A 15,732-nucleotide genomic window follows, 5' to 3' on the forward strand; every position below is an offset into this window, starting at 1 on the left:
TTTGGCTAAAAAGAGACTGAAATCTCAGCTTCACGTTAGACCAGAAAAGTACAATTCGATCAGGTTAAAGAATTCAGTACTTAAGGATAACCAACCATCTACTCCTGATGGAAAGCTGGTAGTAGATGCTGACAGTTTTATATTCATGCACTCCAGGAATGAAGAAAGAAATACTAAAATTTTAATCCAAACATTTTGACATTCAATTCTGAATATCATCAGAAGGAAAATCCTTGCCATACCAGACAGGTACACCTACACAAATCAGTTATTGAGCTGCAGGTTTTTTTGTCCTACCCCTACCATGGTTTATATCTTGTTGCTTCCCACTCTGGTACAAGCCAAGCTATTTTTGATAATGACAAAAACATTGTTAAAGGATGTGTCACTAATTGCTTTTATTACTTTGTGGTTATCCAAGAATGACACTTGAAAGGCTTAACAGCTAATGCCTCATTCTGTCATTAAAACCCATCTCAGTATAGGCCTTTGCTTTTATTCTCCTAAGTGCAAAAAGAGGCAGAAATAAGATGATGGAAAATGTATTTTTATCATAACAAGCAATAATTCCCTTACTCCATCTATTTACCCCTTCTTTTCTACTTTATTTTTAAAAGAAGTGGGCTTAAGGTTTGTTGTTTGTTGTTGGTTTTTTGTAATTTGTTGGTTTAGCAAATAATATTTTAATGTTTTTTCTGTAAGTAAAAGCATTTTTATAATTTTGTTGGTTTACTCCTTGCTTTCACTGTCCTCATCATTTTTTCTCTATGATGAAATTATTCTTTGCTGGCATGAAATTCTGAGGCTAGAAAAGCAGATAACCAATTGTGCTATTTCTCAATTTAGAATCTTCTTAATTTGTTCCAATCTTAGAAGCTTTAAAATATTTATACATTTCTTCTTTCCCAAAGAAGAGTTAAAAGTTGAGAAGCCATAAATTTCTAGAAAATTATGCTGGTTTGTAGTTTAAAAAAACCAAAAAACCAAAACAAAACAAGAAGCAACTGGAGAAACTGAAGAGCCTGAATTTTGTACATCTGATAACATAAATATTAAATACCTTTTTAATTTTATTTATATTATTTCCTTTATTTAGTTGCTACATTATATATAGCTAATTTAGGTGTAGGAGAATGGCTTAATTTGTTACCTTGAGTATTTATAGGAATTTTGGTAACCCATTTAAGTATCAAGCATCTGTGTATTTTACACTTAGTGGAAAATGAAACGTGTTTCCAAGGCAGCAGATGAAACAAGCCAACTTGACCATTGTTCTGACTTTTTCACAATGTCTTGGATTTCACATCCAGATAGAGATGCAGTGAATAAATTCCATGGGTGAAGAAGCAGAAAATAAGGAGGAAAAGAGGATTTGCCATGTGGATTCATTATAACAATGTGGAACACAGAGTCTCACACACACAGGCTTTCCTTACTCCCTACGGGATATCTATCTGTAGGCCTCTATCAATTTCTAGGAGATTTTCTAGGTTGAAAGGATCCTCCAGTTAATTTCAGTGTACAGCTTGGTTTAGATTTATCTTTCTCTTACATCTTCTCTCTTCCTTTTCCCCTTTCAAACCTCTGTTAAAAGGGGTGGGGGTAGGGGAAACTTAAAAAAAAAAAAGAAAAGAAAGAAAGAAAGAAAGAAGAAAGAAAGAAAGAAAGAAAGAAAGAAAGAAAGAAAGAAAGAAAGAAAGAAAGAAAGAAAAGAAAGAAAGAAGAAAGAAAGAAAGAAAGAAAGAAAGAAAGAAAGAAAGAAAGAAAGAAAGAAAGAAAGAAAGAAAGAAAGAAAGAAAGAAGAAAGAAGAAAGAAAGAAAGAAAGAAAGAAAGAAAGAAAGAAGAAAGAAAGAAAGAAAGAAAGAAAGAAAGAAAGAAAGAAGAAAGAAAGAAAGAAAGAAAGAAAGAAAGAAAGAAAGAAAGAAAGAAAGAAAGAAAGAAAAGAAAGAAAAGAAAGAAAACAGTGTTAAGTATGTATCCTCAGAAGCATTTTATGAAAACACCACTGCTTCATGCTGACTGAAAATACAACTTACTGTGTTCTTCTTGCTGCTTAAGGAGCAGACAGGGTATCTGGGCACCCATTATTCTTCACATACATACAGCAGCCTCATCATTGAGGAACGTGATGCTTCAGCCTATGTCAGACTAGCAGAGATGAAAGAACAAAACTCAGGTAGGGGAGAAAAGGAAAGAGATACCATACTGACTGAGCTACGTGCTCAGAGGTACAGACTGTTCCCTATATGTAGGCTTCAAGATATTTTAAAATGTGGAAGCAGGTAAAGGGCAACTTGCCCTGCAAATTTAAGAGACAGACAATTCCCTCTTTGTATGACTAAAAATCATGTGAACCAACACATAAATCTGCAGGCTATGAATCTGCTCCTTTCGAATGTGACTTCTAACATAATTTTATTTTCTGTTGGGTTAAAAGAATCATACCTGGAAATCTCTTGGGCAAGCCAAATGAAAAGACAGAAAAAGAAAACCATTACTATTGTGCTGTGAGGTACTACTGCCAGGGTCACCAGGTGTTTAGGGTGTTTCAGGGTGCCATGGCTCTTTGTTCAGAAAACACAAATTAAATGCTAAACCTAGATCTTTATTCGCTGCAAGGTACTTTATCCACAATTCATGAGAAATGAGACAACATTTGTGTAATACAGGGTACACTTCAAATATTTTGCTAAGTGTCACTGATCTTATCACCCTGATCTGGAATAAAACCTGTTGAAATTGCATTGTAAACTGCTAAAATAAACTGTGTGACTGGCCAGGATTGAAACTAGCTTGTGTCTTTAAACTCAGTATTTCTCCAGAATCAGTGTAATTTAATTGAAATAGCTCTGCGTGTGTAAACAACTCCTTTGTTTAAAGAAGATTTCACTGTTTAGTTTGCCTTAAGTAAATGCTGCCTTTTGTTTGTCTGTAAAACATTTGATTAAATGTAAAGACTTACATAGACAGCTTCTCCTCATTACACTAGTGGCTGGAAAATAAGTTAAAATTATGCAGGTATCTGCTGTCTAAGGAAGTATCAAACAATATAATTTGTCTTTAAAAGGAAAAACTACAGAAACATCTTTACCCTAATCCTAAAATTAAGCAACAACTTTCCTATTATCAAGAAGATGGTATTTGAAGAAGAGTTGAAACTGTTCAATACACCAGATTTTTTCCTGCTTTCTTAGAATGTTTGCTAATATTGTAATCAACCTCTGAATTCTCTACATAGCAAACTACTTTTAAACACATTACTTACTATTGAATTAAAGGGTTTTAATATCAACACCCACACATTACTGTGATTGTGATTGTAATGATATTGAACAGCAAATTAAGCAAGACAACTAACATATTACAGCATAATTTTCATCACCAGCTGAAATGCTTCTATAAATTGCAATAGTTGTTCTAAAGACTGAGGAGTATATATTCAAATAACTGCATTTACTATTAAAAAAATATATATGTTGAAACCAAAAGTTCATATTTGATCCCTTCTTCTTTGGAAGGGCTCTAAAGTTTTCTTTCCAACTAACCAAACAGAATTTAAGTCCAGTCATGAAAAAAACCCAAGCATAATATTTTTTTCATATCAATAGGGCCACTTGGAATGCACAATCCCTAATGAATTTTGCAGATTTAGATCTTTGCTAGTGATACTTTCAGTACCATATGTAGTTTCATATATATATGCTAACTCCTTAGTATTATATTTACTATGTCTAAAACATAGTAAGTAGAAAAGGAACAGACACCCACTGGACATGGAAGGCAGGATAAGTGTGATGTGTACCTGGATAGGAAGATTTTGTTTATCATGTTTTGGGAAAGTTTTTTGGATTCAGAACAGAGATGCCCAAAGAGAGAAAGCCAAGCATCCTTCATTCCTAAGAAAATCAACTGTTTACCATGCAAAGGCTGAAATCCATGCTAGTTCTGAATGCTCTTCCTCACCCTAGATAAACTATTACCTGTTGTGTTATCTCCCTTAAAGATTTCAAGTTATGTGTCAGTGTTCAACATAACCTCAAAAATATTCATTAATCTGAATTTTAGGGGGGTTATCTAGTCCAATTCAAGAGATTTTTTTAAGTCCTTAGGGCAAAAGGGGAATAACAACTATTACTTGTAGGTAGCTTTAGTATTCAGTTTTGAACAATTGTAACTGTGTTGTTCTTAAATAGTTCAAACATTTGTGAAAAATCAGTGTTTCTGACAAAGTTCTCATGTCAAAATATAAATTAATAATGCATTTAATTTTAACTTCTTCCTTTAAAGTAAGCTTTGAGATTTATTTCTTCCATTCTGGGTTGGATTATGTAAAAGAGAGGTTATGTGTAAGGAAAAGATCCTACCTTCTGCTCTCCCCCTCAAAAACATGTTGTAAAATACCTTTGAAAGGGTAAAAGTTGTTGATGATGATGATGATGCAGGATTTAATCCATCTTTTTTCAATGTTAATTCAAAAGGGGCCTACTGCCATCAGCAGAGGTTGAAATAAATTCCTATCTTGAGGACCTAGAAATTCCTGTATGTTAAACATCAAATAAACATTTTTGCTTGTGTGAAACAGGTACAAAATTGCACTTGCCTTCTCTTTTTTGATATATTTGTGTCTCCTTTAATTAGGCAATGCTGGATCTTGCAGCACATCATGGCTGGCTGGTGACTGCTCTGAATATAACCAATCTGGTGCAGATGGTGGTTCAGGGTAGATGGGTACATGACTCTTCTCTCCTTACTTTGCCCAATATAGAGCCACAACACCTGTATCTTTTTCGGTATGTAAATCTTCTAAGCATTTGCAGGTTTGCAAATCCATTCCACCTCTGACAGCTGATTGTGTTTGAATATCATTGTTGTACCTGAGAATGTTCATTAATGCGCCAGAAGCAGAATTCATTCTTTCACAGTGATGCTTTTCCAAAAGAGGTATCTGTTCCTGTTTTCAATATTCATTGATTAATTAACCCCCACAGATTATTCTGAGAACCATGATTGCAGACAAATTAATAAGAGATCACTGGAAGGGTTCCAAGTCCTAACAAATCTAACTCTGTATATTAATTATCTCTTTATTTCAATCCACTATGAAAATACATTAGTATCCATCTTAATGTCACAGATAATGGTAAGCTCTATAGATGCCTAGATGATGGAGTAATTAATGCCACCTAAAAATAAATGGCCAGCATTTAAGAGCTGAAACCAGTAACAAGTTTTACCAGCAAAACAACTGAAAACAAATGTTTGCTTTCCCTCCCTGGGCATATGTTTTGCTGTCTCTATCAGGAAGTGGAGCCAAGGCAAAAGGAAGAGAGAGCGTGGAGGTTACCAAGGACCTATCGAGTGTCTTCCCGAACTAATGGCTGCCTGTGAAGGAAGAGAGAATGTTTTTGCTTCCATTGTGGACAGTGAATTGCAAACAGCACACATCTCACAGGTAATACTTTCTATCTGTGGTCATTATCAGTGTGATTGGAAAGGAAGAGCAGTTGGGAAAAGAAATACTCTCTTCACTTCCCTTCAGCAAATATCATGTGATGTTCTGTATAAAGTGCAATACATTCATTGCTCTAATTTCATGCTACTGCTAGCTTTGCAAAGGTTCCTCCCTGCCTGTTTTCTTAGTATTATTTTCACTTATTCCCTGCTAACCAGTATCAGAGTCTGGTTTATGGCTGCTATTACCTCACCTCTTCGCTCTAAAGATGCTTCTCTAGGTCATTCGATCTGCAGTTTTATCCACCTTTTCGTAGGCAGCTATGCACCAGGAATACATGCATTGCAAATGTCATCATAGCTGGTTTCTGAAGTGGTCTGGCAAACACCATTTTTTTCTGACAATACCCTTAGTAAAAGATCCAGCACTCGTTTTCTATTTGAGACAGAAAAAGCAGAATAATTTTTTATTCATTCTTCATAGTGGGGAGAAAAGAATACTGTCTCAGTTTGGTTCTCAAGCCATTTCCAGAAAAGAGCAGCTATATTCCATAGTATTTATCATGTGCTAAGCCTATTGATTTCAAGTAAGTGCATGAAAGATGAAAATTTCAAAAGCTATATTTCGAATGGTTTTTATTTGAATATTTAAAAGGACAGCAATATGTCTTGTGTTTGACTGTTCAGCTTCAGTTAAACCTTTTACTGGTATGCAAACAAGAAGAAAAGTACTTAAATGTCTATGACAGACATCTGCATTTGTAACTACATTATCATCAAAATTTTGAATTAAGAAAATGTATTGACATCAAAGCAAGGCTTAACAACAGATTTCTAACATAATACACATTGATTTCAGTCCAACTTTCAGATGCGATAAAAAATTAGAACATTGTTCTAATCAGTTCAGGGAGAACTCAGAAGTAAACTTACTTAATTTATTTGCATAAATTGCCATTCTGTTATCTTTAAAAGCAAATGCAAATTGGCTCTGTCTGATATGATGATGGTTATTTGGCTCAAAAGTGCTTCAATTTGCGTAGCAATCTGGTGTCGGCTCTGCAGTGAGGCGATCCCAGGTAACATACAAATCCTGAATTATTCCAGAAATTAGTATGTTTAAAGCATCAATTTAAGTGCTAATTGCAGTAGTAATGAGAAAAAGCAGTACTACTGTGAGATTTGCATCTACTGCCCCATCAGTATGCCTGGAACGGCTGCTGACTGGCAGAGGATTTGGCTGCTAATTAAATAATTGTATGCATGGCAGTGTTCTCATCTGATTCAATAGATGAAGATTAATCCTCAGATAAATATGTTTGGCTGGTATTGAAATGTCTTAGCAGTTTCTTCAAAAATAGCTTGTGTGTATGTGGTGTGTACGTTCACACTGTGAATGACTCTGTGCCTCTATATGTCTATGTTTGTAAATACAGATGCACATAAGAGGGGGAAAATTAATGCTGTAGCATCACATATGGAGAAAGTTTCATTTCCACAAGTTGGGAATGTCCATATTGGGTATAGGAGAGCCATGACTGTATTATGCAGGTCATTGCAAATGTGAGACATTTATACCAACATTTGTTATTCTTTATAGCAATTTTTTTTCAGAAAAAAAAAATTATAATACCTGTAGAGAGTTGAAATTCAAATTGAGACTGCCTGTTGAATGCTCTCATATGTAAAGTCCTTCCATGCACCCTTAAAAGGGGGAAACCAAGAACAAAATTCTCCAATAAATAATGCATCTTTATGATATATTTTCTCTTATGAAATAATGTAAGATTACAGAGTTGAAGCCCAGCATTCTGGCATCAGACCTAGAAAAAGTCATGTAAAGTGGTAAGTACACCACTGAATTGCCAGAAACATTCTTTTCCTAAAAAACTTTTTACTTCTCATTCACAGAATATTAAACTTATTTCTTAAACATGTTACTAGCATGGAGGTGGTAAAAACAGCTTGAGCCTTACATAAATTGAGGCAGACAGGAAAAGGAAGAAATTTCACATTTGGAAAAAAGAGAATGCCTTTTAAGCAGATTGGTAATTAATTTCTAAATAGCAGCTCTTGAAGCTGCTCATGGATTTGGAATATTAGGCTAAGTCCTGGGGAGACAGCTTATTGGCAAAAATGCTAATGATGTTATCAAAGGTCCATGAAGAATTTCTCATGTGATTATGATATGAATCTATCTATGGGTTCAGTAGATAAATATATAGTACATATGTACATGTACACATTGGGCATGCTGATATTTTGTGAGATAATATGTACTTGTGCCATCCTGTGTAGCAAAAAAAACAAACAAAAAAACCCAATAAAAAAAAATCCCACAGTGAAACTGTCAAGAAATACCTAAGAAATACCTATGTGATGCAAGAGTCTGAGATTAATTTTCCAAAAGTTAGTTATAATCTTAAATCTCATTGAAAATCAGCAGGGCTTTGAAAACTGGCAGCCTATATCCCTGTATTCAAAAGCTATCTAGACTGTAGATGATCTGTGCCCTAAGCTCCATGTTTGTAACAGTGATTCATTCTGAATCATATTTCTTTAACAAATCTTCTTCAGTTTCTAAGCCACACAGGCATTAGGCACCTTTTAAAATACTAAGCTGATATTTATATAATTTAAAGTGCAAAAAGAAACCTCAAGATTGAAAAGAAATACTATCCCTGCTGTACTATTAGCTGCTTTTACTTTGGAAGTATCTGTGTTCCTACAATGTTCTTTTTTATTTTCATCTGCAACTACTTGATTTTCTTCCTCTGTAAGAAAAGCATTTACTCAGTTTCTTCACACTGCATGTATGATAAAAAGGCAGGCAGCTGCCCATAATATATCCACAATCAAGCAGTATTACCTTGCCCTCAGTTTTCAAATACACAAGGCCTGAGGAATGGCATATTACAACCTTTTCTTATCTAATTAGAAAGCTACTCAGAGTTACTTGGTTTTGTTTGCACTATAAAAGCTACATGAGGACATGACAGCCAGGATAAAATGTGTGGGGGTTGTACAGTATAAGCCTAGGCTTGTTCTACCATATTTGTAACAGGTCCTCTAAGATAGCACACATAAAGGTTTTCCAGGTAAATGGCAGCTAAAGTATAACCAAAGGGGTGATCATTGAGTTGGCATTTATTAGAATGCCTCTACTGAGCACGGAGAGTCTCCCAGAATATGTCTGTCCAGTTCCCAAGCTTTCTCTTAAAAATCTTTACATTAACCAAAAAATCATTTGCCTGTTAAGGTGTTACTCCTCAAGTTGTCTCATCCAGTGTGATCTGCAGCAGGTGATTTTAATAGTGTCTTGTGTGTCAAATGTAGCAAAATCCTGGCAACAACTAACTAACTAAGAATTAACTAAGGTTTTGCTCTTTCTCCTTGCCCCTCCTCCCCCCTCACCCCCTTTTCCCTTTCAGAGCTGGGACAAAGAGCGATATATTTTCCCCTAACTTTCTAGCTGTTATTTTCTGTTACAATTTTCCTGTCCTTTCTTAGCTCAGGCACTATTCAGAACATCAGTGCAGCTCATCTGTGTCCCCTGCTTTTGCACTGCAGTTCCCGAGTGCTCACAGCTGGCTCTCCCTCCCCACCTTCCCCACTGAACAGGCACAGCTGCTCATGCAGCACACAGGAGAGCGAAGGGAGAGAGAGAGAGATTAGTTTTAGCCTAAATCAGTTTTCTCATTCAGTTCAGCCAGGCTGGGGTAATGCAGCCATTTTAATCCAGCATCGGCCTGCTCTGCAGCTGAAATGGGCAGTCCTGCCCTCTCTGTGCCATTTTCACCTCTCCTGACCCAGCTCCCTGCACAGCTGCACAAACCCCGTGGCTGGTTGGGGTGAGGAGGTGGGAAGAAGTATCAAGGGAGGAGGGAGCATATCAGCCCTCTCACTGGCAGTCAAAATGGCCCGTAGCCAAGTGGCTATGTGAATGCTTGTGCCAGCAGGGGAGGAGGCTGGACCTCTCCTCCTTTCAGTGGCACTGGAGGTTCATGCTTATTCAGATTACTGACAGGCTTAGAGAATACGCTCTGCAATCAGCTTTAAGCTGATCTAAGTTCACGCTGTCACCAGAATGATTAGCAGGCTGATCCATCTCACTGCAGAGTCACAGCATGGTAGTGCCAATGTCTTTGCAATTGGAGGCAGAGACAGCTAGATGGTGAGAAGTATTGGAGAGGGATTGCACCACATTTTCCTACAGCATTGCGACCTTGGGTCTGCTTACCCTGGCTGCTGGAGCCCTAACTATCTATTAGCATAGAACATAATTGTCACCACGGGTCGTGGCAAGGATGTCTTCAGAAAGTACACTGAGCTTTGACTAGAGCTCTATGCCTTCCAGCAAAGAAAAACTCATCAGTCACATCGAGCACAAGCTAAATGAAAATTATTTTGTTAAACACAATATGGTCAAAGCAATACTTAAAAAATAAAATGTACTTTATTCTTTTTCCAGATACAACATTTCTGTTCCCTGCCAGTATTGCCCATGCAACTATGGCTGCCCTCTTCATTCCCACAAGTTCCCATTTTGACATCTGCTGACTCTTTACCAAGACCAGTACTCTTCTTTTTTCCTCTCCTTCCCACCCTCTAGCTTTTCATGTGTGTTGTTTCAATACATGGGTGCAGCACTGATTCCTGTTTTGTTCTGGGGAGGAAGGGAAGGGAAGGGAGGGCAGGGCAGAGGGTGGTTCTTGGTTTTTCATTTGTTTTTCTTCCTGTGCCAGTCTCATCTATCTTTTTCAGCCACAGTGAGGCCACAAATCACTGCCTCCATTCCACAGCCCATTTTTCCATTGCTTCTTCTCAGCAAATTTCATGGAGCGAACATTCAGATTTTCTTTTTACAAAATGAAACCCTGCATTACTCTCCTCCATTTTTGTCACAGCTTCTCAGAGCTGCTTCTCCTTGTCTGGTGGAGACCAAAATGAGAGCTACACAGGGCTCCCTTTTCAGGCTGCCCCTTAAAGGCTGAAGAGAGTATCATGTTCAGCTACACAAATTCTGTGCCTTTAACAGTTCCCTGTACAAGGATGAAAGTTGAGGGCCTCTTGCAGTTCGCGAGAAACCACAGAGATTTAAGATTCCTCAGGAGGATAGCAAGGAGCCTTCATGAAGACTGATGCAAGAAAACCGTAAAAAAAAAACTTTGGGATAACTTTGGATATGCAGTTGAACTTCTGGTTAATTATCTGAACTGATCCTCTGAACTCTCTGAGGTTTGCCCATTGCTAATTAGCACTGCAGTGACTTGTTCTTTATGGATTATGCTAAGGAAATTTAATTTAAAACTTAATTATACTAGTTTTTAAGTGGCTTATAGGGAAAAAATACTTTAATCGGGAGAGGTAAGGAATTTTTCCTGTGTTCAGACATCAGTAATCTTCATGAGGCGTGCGTAACATGATTGAGGAGTTTCACATGTGTTTTATTTGCTTAGAAGAAAGTAGAGTAAGAGGTTAATGAACAGTATTTTATGCTTATGATTGAAATTCTTACGATTATATATGGTATTCTAATACATAATAAACTATCACTAATATAGAACACATATGTGGACTGCACACTGAATTGTTATTGTTATAGTGACAATGGTCGGAGTCGTATAGATTGTCTTGTAATCCACAGGGATCTATTTTTTTCTGCAGGCTTGGAATTTCTTGTGCCGTTTGCCAATTCTAAACGTCAGCCTGAGCATTAAGGGCTGTTGGGATGACCCAGCTCAGCCACAGAACGAAGTGCCTGTTCCTTCTTTGTCAGCTGACACCAGAGATGGCAAGAGGTGGATCAAATTACATGCTGATCGGGAGTATGTGCTCCAAATAAACCTGCAGAGAATCCAGATGGGCTATCAGGTAGGTTGCTTTCTAATTTCCTTTCCAAGTGCAGAAATTTCTAATCATCCATTTATGTTATCAATAATGCTTTAGGCAGCATAACAGGGTTTTTTATGTTTTAAGACATTATAAGGACTTTCAAACTCTTTTCTGTGTTTATAATGAAGCAGATGCCTAGACTCTTTAAGGTTAAATCCTAGATGAATTCAAGACCAATGAAAAAACTCTCTCATTTTTTACAAATGAGAAGCTCATAAAGTTCATTTGCTTGGGTACTACAAGCAGTGACAGTAGAGATGATGCCTTCACAGGCAAGTACATAAGTACTCACCGTCCCCAAACTCCTACCACTCATACACTTGCATATCCTGCTTCCCCAGACCAGTTTATAAGCTTCCCTATTAATAATCCCATGCACCGAGTGGACACCAGACTCATATCTGTGTTTCTACTTGTAACTCAGCCTTTTCTTGAGGATGTTTTTCTCATATTTTGCATGTGAAGCTTTTTGTAACCACTCCAAGAAAAACTTCTACATACAAGTCTTTTCCACACTCAGATTTCAGTCCCACCCTTTGCCCAGTTAAAGCACATCCCATTTCTTCTTGAGTTAGTCACTTCACTGGGCCTGTCTTCCTGTGCCAAGCCAGAAACACCAGCAGCTGCACAGGTTTCTAGCTGCTGTAACTCTGTACCTGTTTGTCTGCTCTCAGCAGATTTAAGGCCATGCCTCCTGCATTCAAATCAGGCACTGCTGATAGCAGCTGCACCTTTTGTCATTTGCATACCACGAGTGGACCACCAGGATTATGATTTTGCTAATTAATTTCTCTAGCATTTCAAACAACTAAGAATGGTAATTACCAGCATTTTTCTTCAGATCTTCAGAACTGAAGAAGAGTTCAAGATACAAGCAGTGAACAGTTTTAGATGTTAGTTCTGAGACTATTATATGGATAAAAATATTATCAGAGGTACATATGTTCTGTTGTAAATCCTGAAGTTAACTTACATTAGTTAAAGAATTATTTTTGAAAAGCGATCTTTCTCAAAAGACTTCTTACCCTGGCTACAGCAGTTTCACCATAGCTTCAAGGGGAGACTGTCTCATTTGTGAGAAGGAGAAAGGGTGAAATCTCCTCAGTAAGTCATTCTATTTGCTGTGCCAGTTACTGACAGACTTCTTAGCCAGAAGCCATGGAACAAAAGGGAGCAAGAGCATTTCCTCCAGCTATCACTGTTTTCTAAACCTCTCCTAAAATTTGATCCCTCTTTTGTCAAAAATGTCTGGATCAAACTGTTGCTGAAGCTTCATTGCTGTGATAGTGCTTTTTCTTCTGTATGAATCTTCAGTAAAACCTTTCCATCTAGGGAACACAAAACAAATGCTGATTGAGCCTCCATCGTTATTTCCTCAGCTTTCAGCAGTAAATTCACTGTCTTAAAGAATAACTGAAATAATCTTTCCTTTTGCTATATCAACCTCAAATAAAGACTTCAAGTGCTGTTGTTGTCTTTATCTTAATCTTGAACAATATTGCTTAGCATTATTTAAAGATACAAGGTTTACAGTTAACCCTTCTGCAGGGTATTTGGAATACATTAGATGAAATTATAAAAAGGGAATAGCATTTCCTTTCAGCTTTTAAATAGCTTATAAAACAAGTGGAATAGTACCTCAGATTCCAGGGTTTATTCTGTGCACTGTGATTATTTTTTTTTCTTTAAAAAAACCTTCATCTGGAAAGAAATAATATTCATATTATAGTCTGGCTAAATAATCATCTCAGGCAAAAATTCACGACACTGTGGGTTTTTCTGAGGTGTTTTTCATTCAAGGAAGAACAGCATTTTGGAAAGGGGACTTCTAGTTCTACCAGACTGTTTCTTTTCTCCAACAGGGAAAGCAAGACAGCAAAGCAGTGGCTCCTCGATTCCCCAAAGTTAAAGATGAAGGATGGTTTTTGATACTGGGAGAAGTCGACAAAAAAGAACTCATCGCCTTGAAGAGAACGGGATATGTCAGAAACAGAAGTACTGTTTCTGTTGCTTTTTATACCCCAGAAACTCCTGGAAAGTATGTATCAAGTTCTCCTAATGATCATCCTTTCCTAATAATCAAGGCCTAATTACTCAACTGATGATTCTGCTGTTTGTTTCAGGTGTATCTACACGTTGTATCTCATGAGTGACAGTTACCTTGGCATGGACCAACAGTACGATATCTACCTGAGCATCCTACCAGCCAGTACTGCAGCACAAGCCACAACAGAGGTGTCTGATGCTATGAGGGACCTGGCTCTGAAGTAAAGGGATCTGAGAAGTCCATTCAGAAGAACTGATCTTGAAGTTAAGACATCTGGACATCCAAAAATGTGTTTGCCTTAGTGGAACCAACTTCAAACCTCAAGACAACTGGGAAGTTGAAAGTGACTACTGTATTGACTCTGGTAACACAGAGTTAGCCACAGTGGCCTTACTCCTTTATGAAGATTTGTCTTTTCTTGTTTCATCTTTCTTCTTTCAGAAATCATATTTTTCATTGAGTTTTGACACATCAAATAAAAGACTAAAATATACTGTAATTTGTGCAAATTTAGGGCTATAGTCTCCATTTTGAAAAGTGTTCTGTAGCCTATGTATGAATGTAGTTTAAATAGTCAACTTTTTTTAATTTATATGGAAAAATACAAAATTTGATCTAAGAACTGCTGAAAATATTGATGGATGTGTTATATTTCATGTTTAATAAAAACATGCCCATAAGAATGTTTTGCATTAGATTTTTTCAGTGTAAAATATGAGATAGATAGTAACAAAACTGTCCTCTTACACATACTGCATTTTGAAGGTGATAATTTAGAGGAAAAATTTCACAAATTTATATTAATTCCTTATGCATTAGCATGGTTATAAAGGCATGCTAAACAGTATAAAATATTGACATTTATACAGATCATAATTAAAGTTTATGCTTTACATGTATGTACATACATGTGTATCTACACACCATGCACATATTACATATTTTCAATTTCTTTAGTGTCTTGTCCTGAATTTTGAGGGACTAATGCATATAAAATCAGGTATCCTCTTGTAGGGTTCAGTGTTAAAATGGGCAACAGCATTCTGTAAATAAGGGAGAGTAAGGTTCCAAAAACAGGGTTTACACCAGACAGCTTGATGGGCAAGAAGTTCTGCCAGATGTTTGGTAGTGTCTAAGAGATTCCCTGCTGGGTGGTAGTACCATGGGGGCACTTCCCCCTGTGAGACATAAATCTGAAGGCAGAAGCTGTGTCTGTCTTGTGCACAATACAGGGATGAAAATGCAGATCATACATCCCAAGGTCAGTCCCCTCAAAGGGCTTCAGGATGCTGTGTGAGTACTTGGAGGCAACATGCTGTGAAAACATCACGCTCCTTTCTTCAGGTAGATTAGACCTTAAAGAGAGTATTCACATTTGAAGTTGTTCAGCTTTAAGCATTACCTCCCTGAGGGGTCATTTCGCTATCATTTCCACCTGTGGCCTGGAAACTTTGGAAAAAAAAAAAACAACAGACAAAAAAATTACATAGAATCAGAGAATGGCTGAATCTAGGAGGGACTTCTGGAGCCTCTCTAGTCCAACCTTCCTCATCAAGCAGGGTCACTCAGACCTGGATGCCCAGGACCATGCCCAAAAGGCATTTTAGTATCTCCAGGGATGGAGACTCCACAATCTCCCTGGACAAGCTTGGCTCCCTCACACTAAAAAAGTGTTTTCTGATGTTCAGAAGGAACCTTCAGTGTTTCCTTCAGCCTGTGCCCATCACCTCTGGTCCTGTCACTGCGCACCACTGAACAAAGCCTGGCTCTGTCCTGGTTAACAGCTTCCCTTCAGGTATCTATACTCATTGATGAGATCCTTCCTGAGCCTCCTCTTTTCCAGGCTGAACAATCCCAGGCCTCTCTGACTTTCCTCATGTGAGAGATGCTCCAGTCCCTTCATCTTCTTCATGGCCCTTCAAAGGACTCTCTACAGTATGTCTGTACCTCTCATACTGGGGAGCTCCCAACCAGACACAGAACCTCAGCAGTGCTGATAACCTCTCTCAACCTGCTGGCAGCACTACGTTGCAGCAAAGAGGATGCTGCCTGAATTCAAAATTACAGTAGTTAAAGAATTTATTTAGCATCTCTAAATTGTGAGAATTTTTTTCAAAATAATTTTTTTTTAATTCACATTTCATTACTACAGGTTGCCTTTATTGTCTAAGAAAATGGGAAAAAAATAATAGGAAAAGTTGGTACTGTATTTACAGCCTGCTAGATGATACAATTGTCACCTTTGCCTTTTAGATTCTATGCAATATAATACAGTGTTGTGTCATGCAGGAAACAGATCCTTTTTTTCCAAATTGTTAGGCAAAAATTTGGTTAAACC

General features: G+C 37.3%; 1 protein-coding gene across 1 annotated transcript in view; it reads left to right on the plus strand.

The window, feature by feature from the left end:
- ASCC3 (activating signal cointegrator 1 complex subunit 3) overlaps nucleotides 1-14,069 on the plus strand; it is a 249,751-nt gene extending 235,682 nt beyond the window's left edge. Inside the window, exons 38-42 of the mRNA XM_030448254.1 lie at nucleotides 4,640-4,791; nucleotides 5,303-5,453; nucleotides 11,120-11,326; nucleotides 13,210-13,385; nucleotides 13,471-14,069. Coding sequence (XP_030304114.1) covers nucleotides 4,640-4,791; nucleotides 5,303-5,453; nucleotides 11,120-11,326; nucleotides 13,210-13,385; nucleotides 13,471-13,618 — 834 coding nt within the window. The 3' untranslated portion in view covers nucleotides 13,619-14,069. The remainder of the gene's footprint in view (nucleotides 1-4,639; nucleotides 4,792-5,302; nucleotides 5,454-11,119; nucleotides 11,327-13,209; nucleotides 13,386-13,470) is intronic.
- The last annotated feature ends 1,663 nt before the right edge of the window (nucleotides 14,070-15,732 follow it).

Source organism: Calypte anna, chromosome 3, assembly GCF_003957555.1.
Source record: "Calypte anna isolate BGI_N300 chromosome 3, bCalAnn1_v1.p, whole genome shotgun sequence".
NCBI lineage: Eukaryota > Metazoa > Chordata > Aves > Apodiformes > Trochilidae > Calypte > Calypte anna.